Below are 15,987 nucleotides of genomic sequence, written 5' to 3'. Positions count from 1 at the left end.
TCAAAATTACGTCGAACGCAATGGTGCGGTGGAGTCAAGGCATAGGATCAATTTTGGGGTTCAGCGACCGGATAAGGTACATGTATACATCAATCGCCCAAGCTCAGGTACTTGGCGCAGATATCCGGGCTGAAGCCAACAGATGCCATTTGGGAACCACACTTCGCCCTCCGATCCATGGATGACTACTATACTTGTAGCTTAGTGCTACTGATCATATCCTACACACGGCCTGGTACATCTTACCACTAGTTTACCTGGGTGAGCAGTCCTCTCTGTCTTTCTAAATTGACTAGATGATGGAGCTACCCATGGCTAATCGTGAGGATCTCATCGCCGAGGCACGTCTCACACAGGACCGAGCAGTGCGCACGGAATTTAAAGTTACGCCGAGGTGTTCGTGGCGCCGGCACTAAATCTGCTTGCGGCTCGTGCGGTCGTTGGGCCGCTGCACATCCCTCGAGTAGTGTGACCATCTCCGGAACATCCCGACTCGTTGCGTCCTTCTTAATCAGAGCGCCATTCTGAAAGACAGGGTCTCTGCGTGAAATCTGTTGGCTATCATCATTATAGCCAGATGCCTTGGGCTTGCAGACAGTGAAATTAACACGAGGACCGCGTCGATGGGGGAACATCGTAGGAGCCAGAACGCGTCCTAGGAAATGCATGACTCCCTGCTCGGTGCTTCCAATGTTGTCACAAAAGCTCATTTTCGTTGTTGGCTTAGATGTTCAGAAAATATCTTTGTGGCGAAGGTGTGAAGTTGCAGTGCATTTTGGCATAGCTGTAGCTGACAGTCTCATGAACAGAGGTAGAAGGACGATACTAATTGGCGAAATCGATCAAAACAACGCAAACACCAAGGCCAATCCCCTTCGCCTCGACAGAGATTGCCCTCAACGGATGACTTCGGCAACTTCTTATGCAACAGCCCATGTTACGTTACCCGTCGTGCATCCGACTACGCTTCGGATCAACATGAAGACACTCTGATACGATCCTTCTGCCTCCAATCTCACACCCGCCAGGCTCTGTCCTCTTTCTAAGAAATTTAGACGGCCGTTGTCAGCGAATGACACACGGTTCAATGACTGGCACATTTAATATACTAGCTTTTCAACCACCATTCCCATTTAAACCTCAAATTTGCATTGTTTATGTTACCTCTCTTGCGTCTGTTACTGAATCAACTGCTAAACCCATGTCACTTCCATAGCTTGATTGTATTACAGTCAGTCCCAGCCTCCTTTGGTGGCATTCATTCAGTCACAGCGAGTGTGCCCTAGTGAGAAAGCTGCGACCTCTCCTGTAATCAGGTGATTCTCTTCGTTCGAGGATTCCCTCGTGGCTTTGCTCACTAATTTCTTTTTCTTTACGTTTGAGTGCAACCCATTGCATCATTCTCTGAAAGTTATTTCGAACACAAGATGGTATTCAAACGAGGAAGAAGACACTTATTCAAAGAGGACTATAAATCTATCTCCAGTATCCCCCCCCCCCCCCCCCCCCCCCAAAAACTCGCCCCAGTCCGACAGACAACATGCGAAGAGCAAACAACACCATTCTTACTCCTTTTACTGTGGAAGGCCTGTTCTGCTCACATGGCAACAGAAAAGACATTAGCCCCGGCAGTCTGTCCTCATTAGAGCTACAGGCAACAAGACGAGCAGTGCGTCGATATAAAGCTTTGACAATCGGTCGATGCTTGTGACTCGAGTCAAAAGGGTCGAGGGCTTTCGAAGAATTTTCAGGACTAGTGGGAGGGACAACCTCAGCACTATGACAGCCTTATCTCCAGACTTGATACACAATCGGCTGACTAGAAACCACAGCCCAGTGGACAGTTAATCCGTATCAAAAAGTTCGAGAAGACTACAGAAAGCTTGTCCCGCGCCGCATTTCGTACAGTGAAGTCTGGAAACGAGAGTTCCTTAGCTTCTATCCGAGATCATTCTGAAGGGGACAAAAAAGACACAAAAGCCAACAAGAGTTTTTCAACTAGCCTGCATTTCATGAAGACAATGTGGAGGAGGACCTTATGTGGACATTTTGTCATGCCGACGACCCAAAGAGAAGTATATGTTTTGGCTTCTATAGGGCCTTGATCCCGAGGTCATTCTAGGTCTTAGTGGGCTACATTCAATAGACTCATATTTTGTTGACCAACAGAAGTTTTTCTACGAGTAAAGAGCGACACAGGACCCTGATCAAAGTTTTCAACACCGTCGGAAGTGCGCGGTTGAAAGGGTAAATTGGGCTCGAAGAACAATAAGAGGAAGTGATGGGGATAACCGTGCGGCTTGTTGGAGAAGGAACCTTGGATGAGACAAAGAGGGGGAGGCTGCCAACTATCCCTTCGAATCCAGCTTTCCAGACTTGAATATTTTTTGTAATGAGTGATCTTTTAAACCGTGGATGGAGCCTCCAGTGTGACTCTGAAAGTCCTATTCATCCATCATCACTCTTGATCTATTTCCAATACAGCCCTTGGAGAGAAGCGCGAAGCAGGCTAAAGAAGACGATCGCACGATGGAAACCCCACGACACGGGGAGCAAGCTCAGTATAAAAAATTATATTGTCAAATTACATTGAAACGAATCAATATGCCAAGAAAAGGGTGTCTTGCTCGAACAATAAGTGATTCTGTATGTTGTGGTCACAAAAGGAGGGTGGATTAGCTTTGCTGTGATTGCGCCAAGTCTCCAGGAAATATTGGAGCGTCCATCGTCGATATCCAGTCTCATTTTGGTACCCTTAATTTATCCAGCTTTTGCCATGATATTGGAATCGAGTCAAGAACAACAAACCATTACTTGGTTCCCACAAGGTCTCAAAATTGCCGACGGCTTAGCGCTAGTTGGTGCTGATCTCCCACGTGTGCTGAAGCTCATCCCGCGACTGGCTGCTGATGTAGTGGAGTCGTAAATGCTTCGAGAGCTCGAGTGCGACCGAGCTTGCCGAGCCCAACGCCCAAACTATGCCATTTCCGTTGATGCAGTCTCAATCGTTCAGACTTAAATAAGATGAATGTACAGTACAGGTTGAGTCTCATGTCACGAGCGATATTCTCAGAGAGGTTCTCACTATGCGCAGTTTGACCACTGGCTTGATGCTCGGGGCTTCCAGCTCGGCGCTGGGCCTGTCACCCCTTGATACCTTCTACCCCTCGAATCTCAATCAAACGACGTACATCTCAAACTCATCAATTGGGCTTTATGGCGGCGTTTACAAGGCGCCAACTAACGGCCCGACCGCCGGCGATCCATACGGAGTCTACGACTACTGTTCGATGCCGCATCCGCGCTCACAAGAGTACAAGATGCCGGGGCCAGTTGCAAATGGCTCTGTGAGAGCCGAATTAGTGTACCTTGAATATCTTCAGCGTCACCAGCGTCGGTCGCCATACAATATCCTCCCCGGTGGCGAGGTAAGCCAATCTGTGATATCCCAGGATATGAGGAGGGAGAAGCAAAGTGCCGCAGACTGAGAATCAAGCAGAATCAAGCCTACGAATGTGACAATGTTCGGCCATACGTCTACGCTGGACCGAACGGTCACAGTGGTATGCAGCCTGTACCAATGTATGCCCAAACATACGAGGATCCCACCAATCCGTTCTCACCGGGTGTGAACGGGACATGCCAATTTCCACAAATCACCGTCGGTGGTATTCAGGACGGCTTTCAGCATGGCAAGGACTTGTGGCGTGTTTACGGCGAAAAGCTTGGCTTGATCCCCAAGAAGCCTAGCCATCGCGTCTGGTTCCGTTCAAGCGAATCTGTCTTGACTCAAGCGTCGGCAGGTGCTGTTCTGCGAGGTGTCTGGCCTGATTATGACGGAGCGCTACCCCTGCACCAGATGGTCTCTTCGGTGGACACCGTCAATGAGGGATACTCATGCAGCGCTATCAGTGCCACGCTCAATCAGATCAAATCCACCCCCGAGTGGAAGGACCATTTATCAGTGACCAGCAATCTGCGTGCTCAACTGGGTGCTTTGCTGGGCGCCACTTCCAGCTCATGGCAGAGCACGTTTGATCACTTCTCAGATAACTTCCAAGCACGCTTGTGCAATGGTTACGAGCTTCCTTGTAGTGTGTCCAATTCTTCTGCCTGCGTCACAATGGAAATGGCAGCGGAGGTGTTCCGTGCGGGTGACTGGGAATGGAACTATTATTGGCGGACCAACCCCTATGTCACCAAATACATTCAAGTCGTCGAGGGTCTTTTCATTGGCGAGATTGTCTCGCACCTGCAGGATGTCATGGATGGAACGTCTTCTCGCGACTACAGCCACATATTCATTCACGATGGTGACATTGGCCCGGTACTCGGCGCTTTGGGAATCAAGGCCCTTCGCTGGCCGGCGATGGGCTCCAATATTGCTTTTGAAGTTTGGTAAGTGAATTTTGAGTACTTGATCGCCTGCGGCAAAAATCTTCATCCTAACATCTTACAGGAAAACACATGAGAAACATACCAAGGATTACTATGCCCGTGTTCTCTACAGTGGCCAGCCTGTCCAAACCATTCATGGCACTCTTGACTGGATCAAGCTGTCTGACTTGATCGCTATTCTCAGCGCCTTTGTGCCAAAGGACATCAAGTCGCTCTGTGGATAGAGCCCGAGCGTTTGCCAGAATGGGTCTGTCTCAGAGTGCCTACAAATCTGTGTATAGTCACCGTAGGTTTGTGTGACTGAATAAAGTTCCGTTTCTTGTTGGGCGGAAGTTCCAAGAGTCACTTCTGTAAATTAGAAAGAAGTTTCATAGAAAAAAAGAAGGAACGTTCTCAACCAATGACTGTTGTAAAATGATCAAAATTGTTCAGCCGAAACACTACTTACTGTGCAGTAGATAAACGAGTAAATGCTACACTGTGGCTGAAATTCACTTTTTCTTCGGGTAAATCGGTTAAAAACCACACTCATGCTTGCCTTTGTGGTCAAGTCATGAAAGATATCGAAACGATCGGGCATTTGAGAGTGATCGACAATCGAAATGTCTCACCACCATTTATCTACTAAAACTAAAATTGCTTACAGTTTGTCCCCACTTCTACCTCGATAGCCGCCCCTGCGAGATCCCGAGCGTCCTATGAGTGCTCGTCTTTTCCACCACGTGGAAGATAAGATGGCAACGTGTCTTATTATCTGCAGCAAAGTAGATGATTAGACTAGCTTGTTTTGAAAGCACCATTGCTCATGTGCGATATACAGAGACTAAGGTTACTTCCCAGTGCCTGCTAGACAATGCTCACAGATACCCCCTCCCTTGCTCCATTCTTAATGCGTAGCTGTCCGAATATACATTTCTAGAAGACAACTCAACTCTCTCTATGCTTCTGTGTGGCATGTACCCATCTTTCCATCATTGCAAATAAAGATCGCACACTATGTGGAAATTGCTGGCTCTGACTTCACTTCTCGTCGCACGATCCCTTCAAACCCCGATCCAAAGGGGCATTGACCCTCTTCGATTTTCCAAAAATGGCACCTTCCAAATCTCTATTCTGGAAGATCTTCACTTTGGAGAGAGTGAGTACCGTTCTCTTCATATATCACATCATCTTTGTCGCAGGGATCTAATTTTCAAACGAAGATGCGTGGGATTCCTGGGGACCCGAGCAGGATGTCAACACTGTAGCGGTCATCGACCGTGTACTCGATGCCGAATCTCCCAATCTCGTCGTATTAAATGGAGATCTGATCACTGGAGAAAATGCCTTTCTCGAGAATAGCACCGTCTACCTTGATCAAATGGTTGGCCCGATCGTCAACCGCGACTTGACCTGGGCGTCGACCTACGGAAACCACGACAGCTCGTTCAATCTGTCACGCTCGGCTCTATTCGCACGGGAGAAAAGATTTATTAGCTCGCGCACCGAGGCAATGGTGTCGGATCGTCAAGCTGGTGTGACGAATTACTATCTCCCTGTTTACGGATCTCAGGATCACCCTGGGGCCAGAGATGCACCAGAGTTACTGCTTTGGTTTTTTGATAGTCGCGGAGGTGTTTATTATCAAGAAACCGATGCTTCAGGGAACGAGATTCCACAACCGAATTGGGTCGACGTCAGTGTTGTGGAGTGGTTCAAAGCAACGAACGCTGATCTGGTGCGCAAGTATCGCAAGCATATCCCCTCTCTTGTGTTTGTGCATATTCCCACCGATGCATTTCGCGCGATTCAAACCCAGCAAGGGATGGATCCGCATAAAGAACCGGGCATCAATGACGACTATCCACTGGCGCAGCAAGGACAGAATTGGTGCGCGAGTGGTGAATATGGCGGCTCCTGCTCGTATGGTGGTCAAGATGAGCCGTTTATGAAAGCTTTGGCTGAGACGCACGGCGTTCTTGGAGTCTTCTCGGGCCATGATCATGGAGATACTTGGTGCTATAAGTGGGAGAAGCAAGTTCCTGGAGTTTCTGTGAATGGCAATGGAATAAATCTGTGCTTCGGTCAGCATACCGGCTACGGAGGGTATGGAAGCTGGATTCGAGGGTCTCGACAGGTGCTTGTGACGGAGTCAAAGCTTAAGGCGAGGGAGATTGACACCTGGATTCGTCTGGAGTCGGGCGATGTTGTAGGGTCAATCTCTCTTAATGCGACCTACGGGGAGGATGTCTACCCTGCGACACCTAACACTCATTCCTCTTGTCCTACCTGTGCTTATACACTTTCTTAAGGGTGTGAAAGACGCCCGAATTGCTATTGAAGCGTCCGTAGCGCTTTGTGCAAACGGCTGGGAAGAATCCAATTCATTTTGAAGCCCAACTCCTCTCATTTTCCTGCTATACATCTTCCCGTGGAATAGTGACCGAGTCACCCGCGTCGAGTGCCGCCTTCTCCTCCACAGTAAGCTCACTCTTAGCATTTCGAATCCGCACAAACACGATTATAATCAGCATTCCCAGAGCGGAGAGTCCGGTCTGGAACCAAAAAACCGCCTTGTAGCTCTTCCACTTCCCTAGATGTTCGGTTTGGGCCTCAATTATGTCTGCAAATCCCAGCATCAAGGCAATACCCATGTGCAAAGTGCAATAGACTAAAGCACCCGCTAACCCTTGTCTGGCCTGCGGCATACTTGTGGTCACAAAGACATTCACAAGATTAAAGCAAATGTCCACAGCAATCGTGCCGCAGATCATGGCTGGGAAGATGTACGCCCAATAGTTCCCACCGAGGGGAATGAGTGCAAAAAGCAGGGCAGAACCGATGTACCCAAGGCAAGAGATGAGCATGAGCACTGTGCCAGAGAGCTTGTGAAGGACTAGTCCTCCGGTGATTGAGAGAATCAGCCCACCGACTGCCATTGGCGTCGTCCACGCCACAATTTGCAGAGGACTTGCGCCCATAAAGTCCGACATGCTAGATGAAACAGTGAGAAGGTGGAGATTTATGGGGTAGGAGACCAACAGGATACTTACTAGAGGACACCAAACAAGAGAAGTATTCCAAAACTTCCATAGAGACAGAGTAGAGCAAGAACCAAAGGTGTCATGCACTTCACTTTGAAAATATCGCCGGGGAGCAGAGGATTCGACACGACCCATCCCTCGAAATACGCCATCACGCCCAGGATAACGACTCCCAGGGCAAACAGAGTCGGGATATATGGTGTCTTCCAGCCCTGCGGGGCGTACGATCCATACGCCAGAGCAAACACGAATAGAGTTGCCCCCGAGATAGATAGCACAAATCCAATCCAGTCCATGCGGATACCCGCGTTGACCTTTTCCGAGTAATCATTGCGAAGACAGAGGATCGAAAAAACCACCATGACCGCCGAAAGTATTGCACCAATGAAGAAGTACCACCGCCAACTGAGAAACTGACCACAGATTCCGGAGACGAGAAATCCCGCAAAAAAGCCAAGAACGGCACAGGCGCCGTAGATGCTGAAGACGAGGTTCTTTCGTGGACCGGGTCGATATGTGCTTCCCAGGATCATCAATCCTGAGGGAAGGAGGGCGCCGAGCGCCAAGCCTTGAAGAGCTCGACAAATCATCAACATGAGTGATGACTGGGATGCACCGCAGAGAATTGAAGACACGGTGAGCCATATGGCTCCGCCATTGTAGACCACGTAGCCACCGTACATGTCTGTTAGGCGACCGAATATCAATAGTGTAGATGTCACGGCCAATGAGAGAGCAGTCGCAGGCCAGATGGTTGAAGATGTCGGAATTTCTAGCTCTTTCACAAGTGTTGGGAGTAGGACATTGGATCCTGTGATGTAGAATTCCTAAAAGCCATGCTTGTCAGACGCGGGCAAGTTGGGTAAGACAATGAGCGATGTATCTCATACCGCTAAAATTTGTGACATCATAACAGAGAAACAGAATCCCAATTCAGACCAACGCCCAGGAAAAGATGGCGGTCGAGTCCTTCCCAGCTTCTCGATGTCGTGATCAGACACAGCGGTCTCTGTGGTTTCACCCATGTTCGGTATGTTCGGGGCACAATATGCGTGAGTGAATACGAAAATTGAGAGATCACACACATAGAAAATTGATAAACAGTATTCATCGAAAGCGAGCATGTTCCCATTTATACAAATGCTTCGGTGGCTGCGCAAAACTCGGCATCACCAGAGCCGATGCACAGCTGCCCCAACGGCATTGAAAGACGAATCAATATCAAGATCAAGTTTACAATATCTTGCACGATTCCACGATCTGTTCAAGCCCACATGTTCTTTAATTTAATAGCCACTCAGCATGAAGATATCAGAGCTTGGCGCAGATTTCCAATTGTCGCCAAGACTTTTCGCACGCGGACTTCCTGATCAGGCAGTTGGCGGGAGTGGCTGAATTAGGTAGTTAGCGGGAGTGGGTCCTCTGCTGGACGGGAAGGCCTAAAGACCATCGGCTTGGTGGGGTGGACGGACAGCGAGGCATAGTAAGCTGAATGAACAATTACGTCTGAAGCATGTTCAATAATGACAAAGATCGAAGGCACACAGATGGCTTGTGTTTGTACACTGTTCAGTCACGCTTCTTGTCGTGTTCTGCAGGTACTGTAGACCCCTGATGAGCCAGCGGCGTGTCGAGGGCGCCGCGTGGAATCAGTGCTATACCAGCGTCGGAATATTAAGCCCTGGGCCACGACCAGTTCAAGCAATGTAGATTGGTAGCTCGGACCCACTGAGACACTGAGAACCTTCGGGTTCCGCGGGTGCTGTCCAATTCACAGACCCGAGTCTGATCTGACCCCAGAGCCATGACAAGCTTCAGTTATGGCGGCACGGAAACTCAGTATTTGTCCAGAAATTTCGCAACCGCTAGATATAGTGTTCAAAGTAAGCAAAATACGAGTCAGTGGAGGTGTTTACTTCCAGCTTGTTTGCTGTGACTTTTTGCCCGCTCACCTTTCTGAAACTCCTGAGGCCTCTCCTGTACAATCCAATGCCCGCAATCCAGATTGACAACCTCCGATCGAGGAAACAATTCCAAGATCTGAGGCAACGCGTTCTGTGGAATGAATTGACTCTGGAGAGCTCGAAGGAAGAGAGACGGTCCTTGGTATTTTGTGGTTCCGGGGCAGTACGGGAAGTCACCCAAAGGTTCAATGGCCTGCTGTAAGATGTCCAGAGGAACGCGTGACTTGAGGGCCCGCGAGTTCTTTTCCTGAACGAAATTACTCAACAGCCAGAGACGTATCGGTGCTTCCTACAGCGTCCTCAGTCAACTGGGACAGCTAGGCTGCGGGTTATCGCTTCTTTGCAGTAAGCTTACCAGTTTGCGGTGTCGGAAAATCTCATCGGCGTCGGCGTGGGTTTGGACGCTTTTCCGTTCAACTTCGGCCATACTCTCAAGGTATCTTGAGAACTCGGGTCCCACGGGTTGCTTGATGGGCGCATTGTCGACCGCGATGACATGGGCGACTTGACTTGGCGAATGAAGTGCGAGGGTTAATGCAGCCTTTGCGCCCCTTTATCTCTCAGTCAGCACCCAGTCTGGGCTTGAACAATAGAAGCATGCCATCAGCGGATGCTGCTAAGAAAATGGACAGCCTACATGGAATGGCCTATTAACGTGGCCGGTCCGAGCTTGTGCTGATTCATGAAAGACTCAACGTCTGATGCCATCTCCGAGTAATCATGGCTGGGATGATGGTCGGAATCGCCGTGGTTTCTTAGATCCTACATTGGATGAATATTCCATTTTTAGCAGCCGCTTGACTCAATCTGAAGCAAGTTGAAGCTGATACCAACGCGTAAACATCTCGCGACAGATCTCTGGCGAGCTTTCTGATCGACCAGTTAGTACCTTCATGTGCTTGGCAAGGGTTTTCCGTGGGCATACAGACTTGCTCACTTGGCGGTTCTCCCGCTTGGAGCCCAAGAATCCATGAAGGAACAGGATCGGAGGCGCACGGTCGGCTTGACGCGTTGGCTTATTGTGTCCGCTCTCCTTGTGAAGTTCATAGGCCAATCGTACTCGGCTGCCAGCAATGCCTCTCATGGTAGGGACAAAGTTTCAAGACAATGCTGAACGTCTCGACGCTCAAAGAACTTTTTCAACGTGGCGGTCAATATATTGAGGTACATACGTACTCGAGAGCTCATCGCGAGGGGAACGTGGGTGAGTGAGCTTGATCCGACTTGTCTTCCGCGGGCCGATGTGCCGATCGATTCGTCACGCCCGCATTAAGTGGGGGCTGTCGCTGCCAGGCCAGCCGAGCCATCACGATGGACAAGTGATGGTGCCTCGAAGGAAGCTTCCAGCACGTGGTATTTCCGCTTGACGTTTCATCTGCTAGTTTTGGATTCGAACCTTATCGGCAGCACCACCCAAGAATCTGCTGCAGATATGGTCTCATACAAAACGCACAGATCACATCGAGACATTTGTCTGAGGTGCAAAGGATGCGCGGAGTTTCAAAAGCTAAATCTGGCATATCGGAATTACACGCGAGGTATTTGCAATGATCGCTTTGGGTAAGAGCAAAGAGGGCAGGGAGATTTGATCTCTCGTGGGCGAAACATTGCGGAGTATAAACGCGGGGGTGGATGCGTGGAAAAGTAACATCGTGGCTACTCTCAGAGACACCGCCCCGCGCCTTGAGGGCGTGGGGGATTGTGGCTCTGTCTCTCGATGTAACCACCTTGCAATTGTGCCTGCATCACACCCGGAGATCGAAGATACTTTGGAAACTCCACCCCGAGCTTGACGAACGGCATACCGCAGTTTGGCTTCCCCGCGAGCAGCGTCTTAAAAGCCGGTTAGGTCCCGTCAACTCGATTCCCATTTCTCAGAGGAAGTGGCACAATAGGAAAAATCCATCATGCGATTAACCATAGCACCCCAACTCCTAGCATTTGGCTTGTCTTTGATCAGTTTGGTGTGCGCTGAGAGACGGCACGATCTGGTTCAGGAAGCCGGCCACCACGTGGTGTTCTCATATCCTGGCATCGATCCTCCGAGCCATCTCTTCGATTTGATCAAACAAGGCAAAGTGGGCGGCATCATTCTCTTCGGCGAGAACGTCGCCAGTAATGTCAGCAGCATCATCGACAGCCTTCAAGATGCCTACAGGCAAAGCAGCACGTATGTCGGTAGCCCATTGCTCATCATGACCGACCAAGAGGGAGGCATCGTGCGTCGATTGCCCGGGGGCCCAATCTCAAATGCCAAGCAAGTTGGAGAGTCCAGCGATCCAGAGGCGGCTGCCACACAAGCTGGCATTGATGCCGCCGACACGCTTGCGAAATCCCAAGCGAACACCAACCTGGCGCCCGTGCTTGGTGTCTATCGCGAAGCAGGAGACTTTCTGGATCACTATGGTCGATCGTACGGCAACACCTCGGAACTCGTGGCAACATGCAGCTCTGCCTTTATTACCGCTCAGCAAGCGGCGGGTGTCATTGCCACTGCAAAGCACTTCCCGGGTCTCGGGGCAGCTGGGACGAAGAACACGGATGAAGGTCCCGTCGAGATTGATCTGACCCTGCAAGAGCTTCGAGCTGTCGATGAAGCCCCGTACATCAATGCTATCTCGGCGGGAGTGGACATGGTGATGACCTCTTGGGCAGTGTATCCCTCGCTAGACGCAACATATCCTGCAGGGCTCAGCAAGGCGTGGGTGGAGGGAGAACTGCGAGGACGGCTCGGCTTCGGTGGGGTCACAATTACCGATGCGCTGGAGGCTGGAGCTTTGGAAGCTTTTGGTGATGCCGCTGGCCGGGGTCTCTTGGCTAGCAAAGCGGGTATGGACATCATTCTTGCGTCGGCTCGCGACGTGACACAAGGCGAGGCTGTCGTCGACGCACTGGCTTCGGCCTTGAAGAATGGGTCACTCCCGCGAGCTAAATTCACAAAGGCTACGGAACGCATTCTGGCGCTGAGGCGACGCATTGTCACCTGAGCGCGGATTGCCTGTGGCGGGCCGTTTTGGCGGGAAACCTTCCAATTTATCATCTCGGGGTGCAAAGGATAGCTTCAAGTCTATAACTACGTATTGGTTGTTAAAGATACTGTGACATGCATCCTACTGATGAGAAGACCATTGAAACATTTTTTCCCTCAGTTAACTTCGCAGACGCACACATCTCCGTCGCCGAAAGAGGACATGCTGCCGAGGCCGTGGACATCTATTCATTGCACTGATGTATCACCTCACCGATTGTGCGAGTCTAGGAAGATCGCAAATGAAAATTCTGTACGCCGAAACAATAAACTACGTGTGCCATAGAAACAGGCTTCCGGATCCTTGAATTGATTCCGTGTGGAAATGACCGGATCGCCCTGGTTTTCTTTTCCCAGTCATCTTAGTAATGCTATGCGTGGAAAGCTTTGAAATATATTCAAAAGCACCGTCTAATCCCCGCTTGAATCATGACTAGCCATCTTTCTAGAAGATCGCCTTGAACACGGGCACGCCCGATGGAAGACGGAAGACAGTCTGAATTTCGCTACCACCAAAATTCAATAGATTTCGTCGACCAGGCCAGAAAGTTAACCCACACGAATTCATTCCAAGACCTATTTTGCAGCATTATTCTGTAAGTGACGGGTCTGACTGTTGGATTGTTTGAACTGAGCTGTAGATTACGAAGATGCGCTCCAAACAATTGATGTCTTGAAAAGAGATGTTACAATAACTTGTTCTGCCTACATATTATGGTTCCACGACGCTAGCAGAGTCCATATTGCACAAGGAGTTCTCCTAATACAATCAATTGCATGTCTATCCGCGGCATGGCCGAGGCGATCGTGATACAAAGGTCAAGAAAAGCGCCCCACGGCAATGTCATACCAAGATTGTTTTTGCATCAATATGACAGCCATCAAAAATCTGATCTCCACCTACGAAGGGTTCGAGTCTTTCTTCTCCTGTTGCATGCAGGTCGGCAAAGGTGGGCCCGATGGTACAGCAGTCGAGATACTCAGGAAGAATCTCCTGAGGATGATTAACCGAAGTGGAATTAGCGCCATCTGAACTTGGCTCGGCTACTAGAACTCTTCGTGCGACGGTGGATATGTTTGAAACTCCGTAGCGCATGTTATTCGTCGTGAATAGTCAAGGAAAGGCTAATTCGGTGGACTGGTCAATGAGCGAGTAAAGCCGTGGATGATTCTCCCGAGTCCGTCGGCCGTTGCGACGGCCTAGTTGAAGAACTTAACGAACTATTCCCTTTGTAGATAAGGCCGGAGTCACTAGCTGATCGCTGGACCATCCAACAGGGTCTTCTGGCGTTGCGCGATCCATCCTCCACGGCTTCCGAGCCGCTCCAGTCAGTCCAGAATCCGGGCCTGCGTCAAAGGCCTCCACCCAGTCGGAGCAGGCCTCCAGTTCCTCCCGCCTTCCTCCACTCACCTTAGCCTCAACCTCCCGCGCGATTTCTTTCTGCAAGTGCTACTTAACCGTTTCCTATGCTCGGCCACACTGCCGGCTTTCATTGCTTCTTCCATTCCAGGTCAGGGTCCGCATTTGATTCACCGAATACCCTACCTCGGTTCAGCCCGGAGTTCATTTCTCCAGAGTCAGGCGCCACGGAGCGCATCGCAAGCTTGTCGCCGCCATGGGACTCTCCAAAACGAACAGGATTATCATCCTGTTGGTGATCGATACTGCGTTTTTCCTCTTAGAACTAATCACCGGTACGCTGCGATCACCCTCGGCTTGATGAGCGTTTCTAACCAGAGAAAACCTTCGGCTTAGGCTATGCCGTCCACTCCCTCGCGCTTGTCGCCGATTCCTTTCACATGGTACCATCCCCCCCCTCCCACGATCGCGCATGATTGTTGAGCACACCTCCTCTAATATACGGCCAGCTTAACGATGTTCTTTCACTCTGCGTCGGTCTTTGGGCGGTCAAAGTTGCGAATCGCGAAACAAATTCTCAGGTGTACACATTTGGCGTGAGTGGTTGGGCAAACTTCTTCTGAGTACCTTGCGCGCGGACGGAATCTGACCATACATCGCCGGACAATATAGTGGCAACGGGCGGAAACTCTCGGCGCACTCGTGAATGGTGTCTTCCTCGTCGCCTTGTGCCTTTCAATCTTTCTTGAAGCCATCCAGCGACTGGTCGAGCCTCAGGAAGTTCAGAATCCAAAGCTTGTCTGCATCGTCGGCTGCTTTGGACTGGCTTCGAATCTCCTTGGCCTGGCGCTCTTCCATGATCACTCGCATGGTGGTCATGGCCATGGCCACGGGCACGACCATGGAGCGGGTGTGGATGGGCACGATGAGGACGATGTGGAGCAGGGACACAACCATGCTCACGAACACGAAGATGCTGCGCTCTTGGACACGGATCGCGGGGGCGTGGATAGCGTCCGGGTGAAGACCGCCAACGGAGCACCCGGCCGCGGATCTTACGAGAATGGACCAAATGGACTACTCCAGTCGACGACGGAACCCATGTCTCCGTCTCGAAAGCGATGGACCTCGGAGTCTCAAAGTCGAGGCTCTCGTCGATACAGTGGCTCTTTGGCCAATGTGGAGGATATTTACGTCCACCCTGCCACTCTTCGTCAGGACATTATAGCCGCTAGTCGTGGCACATTTGACGAGCCGTCGTCTGATTCGGATAGTCCCGATGGGGAAACTCCCACAGAACGATCGGGCCTGCTACGCCACCGCGACCGGACTAGCAACTACACAGACGAAAATGGTGTGCCGTTCACCGTTCCGGAGCCAGCTGGCGAAGAAGATGTTCATAAGGGTCACAACCACGCTCAGCCCAAGCCAAAGGGTCAGAAAGGTGGTCATGGTCATGGCCATGGCCATGACTTGAACATGCGGGGCGTCTTTTTGCATGTCATGGGTGATGCGCTGGGTAACATTGGTGTCATTGCCTCTGCTCTATTCATCTGGCTGACCGACTACGACTGGCGCTTCTATGTCGATCCTGGTATCTCTCTTATCATCACCGTGATCATTCTCGCGTCGGCCATCCCACTCTGCAAGGCAGCCTCGCGCATCCTTCTCCAGGCTGCACCTCAAGGAATGAGTGTGGATCACATCAAGGAGGACATTGAACGTCTCCCGGGTGTCATCGGCACTCATCATCTGCATGTGTGGCAACTCAACGATACCAAACTTGTTGCTTCGATTCATATCCAGGTGGATACTGAAATCAAGGACGAGGGATCGAAACGCTACATGCGTCTTGCCCGTCAGGTGCGGCGCTGTCTGCACGCCTATGGTATTCACTCCTCTACCATCCAGCCCGAGTTTGCCCCCGGGGGTGACTCTTTGACCGGACAGCCGTCATCATCCCGCGTCGTTCATGAGGCGCAGAATCTTTCCAGCCGAGAAGCCAGCATCCGAGACAGCGATTCAAACGCCTGCCTCCTGGAATGCGACGACAACTGCGCACGAAATGGCCAGTGCTGCCCCCAAAAATCGACTTGATCTTCGATACCTCATTCTTTGTGTGCTTTTTCCTTCCTTCCTCCGGACTAGCTGGAGATAATAGCGGTCTTTGTCCTGCTCATCCACCTTCTCAGACCCTTCTTTTCTTTTCATTTC

General features: G+C 50.6%; 7 protein-coding genes across 7 annotated transcripts; 4 read left to right on the top strand and 3 right to left on the bottom strand.

The window, feature by feature from the left end:
* Nucleotides 1-305: 305 nt before the first annotated feature.
* POX_h09735 (uncharacterized protein) lies at nucleotides 306-710 on the bottom strand (the record flags this gene model as incomplete). Its single annotated transcript, XM_050118482.1, has 1 exon — nucleotides 306-710. The coding sequence occupies one exon, from the start codon at nucleotides 708-710 to the stop codon at nucleotides 306-308; it is 405 nt and encodes a 134-aa protein (XP_049965269.1).
* A 2,376-nt stretch (nucleotides 711-3,086) lies between these two features.
* POX_h09734 (uncharacterized protein) lies at nucleotides 3,087-4,622 on the top strand (the record flags this gene model as incomplete). The annotated part of the gene is made up of 3 exons (XM_050118481.1): nucleotides 3,087-3,428; nucleotides 3,500-4,398; nucleotides 4,460-4,622. 3 exons carry the CDS (start codon nucleotides 3,087-3,089, stop codon nucleotides 4,620-4,622), a joined length of 1,404 nt encoding a protein of 467 aa, XP_049965268.1.
* Nucleotides 4,623-5,394: 772 nt separating this feature from the next.
* POX_h09733 (uncharacterized protein) lies at nucleotides 5,395-6,688 on the top strand (the record flags this gene model as incomplete). Its single annotated transcript, XM_050118480.1, has 2 exons — nucleotides 5,395-5,536; nucleotides 5,601-6,688. 2 exons carry the CDS (start codon nucleotides 5,395-5,397, stop codon nucleotides 6,686-6,688), a joined length of 1,230 nt encoding a protein of 409 aa, XP_049965267.1.
* A 106-nt stretch (nucleotides 6,689-6,794) lies between these two features.
* On the bottom strand, nucleotides 6,795-8,446 carry POX_h09732 (uncharacterized protein; the record flags this gene model as incomplete). Its single annotated transcript, XM_050118479.1, has 3 exons — nucleotides 6,795-7,371; nucleotides 7,431-8,248; nucleotides 8,312-8,446. The coding sequence occupies 3 exons, from the start codon at nucleotides 8,444-8,446 to the stop codon at nucleotides 6,795-6,797; spliced, it is 1,530 nt and encodes a 509-aa protein (XP_049965266.1).
* Nucleotides 8,447-8,990: 544 nt separating this feature from the next.
* On the bottom strand, nucleotides 8,991-10,469 carry POX_h09731 (uncharacterized protein; the record flags this gene model as incomplete). Its single annotated transcript, XM_050118478.1, has 6 exons — nucleotides 8,991-9,076; nucleotides 9,374-9,674; nucleotides 9,741-9,936; nucleotides 10,023-10,147; nucleotides 10,216-10,255; nucleotides 10,315-10,469. The coding sequence occupies 6 exons, from the start codon at nucleotides 10,467-10,469 to the stop codon at nucleotides 8,991-8,993; spliced, it is 903 nt and encodes a 300-aa protein (XP_049965265.1).
* An 823-nt stretch (nucleotides 10,470-11,292) lies between these two features.
* Nucleotides 11,293-12,372, top strand: POX_h09730 (putative secreted glycosyl hydrolase; the record flags this gene model as incomplete). Its single annotated transcript, XM_050118477.1, has 1 exon — nucleotides 11,293-12,372. The coding sequence occupies one exon, from the start codon at nucleotides 11,293-11,295 to the stop codon at nucleotides 12,370-12,372; it is 1,080 nt and encodes a 359-aa protein (XP_049965264.1).
* Nucleotides 12,373-14,029: 1,657 nt separating this feature from the next.
* POX_h09729 (Zinc/cadmium resistance protein) lies at nucleotides 14,030-15,870 on the top strand (the record flags this gene model as incomplete). The annotated part of the gene is made up of 4 exons (XM_050118476.1): nucleotides 14,030-14,108; nucleotides 14,170-14,216; nucleotides 14,283-14,369; nucleotides 14,446-15,870. The coding sequence occupies 4 exons, from the start codon at nucleotides 14,030-14,032 to the stop codon at nucleotides 15,868-15,870; spliced, it is 1,638 nt and encodes a 545-aa protein (XP_049965263.1).
* Nucleotides 15,871-15,987: the final 117 nt, after the last annotated feature.

The sequence above is a fragment of the Penicillium oxalicum genome, chromosome VIII (assembly GCF_001723175.1).
Source record: "Penicillium oxalicum strain HP7-1 chromosome VIII, whole genome shotgun sequence".
NCBI lineage: Eukaryota > Fungi > Ascomycota > Eurotiomycetes > Eurotiales > Aspergillaceae > Penicillium > Penicillium oxalicum.
This window is presented reverse-complemented; position numbering and strand designations above follow the sequence as displayed.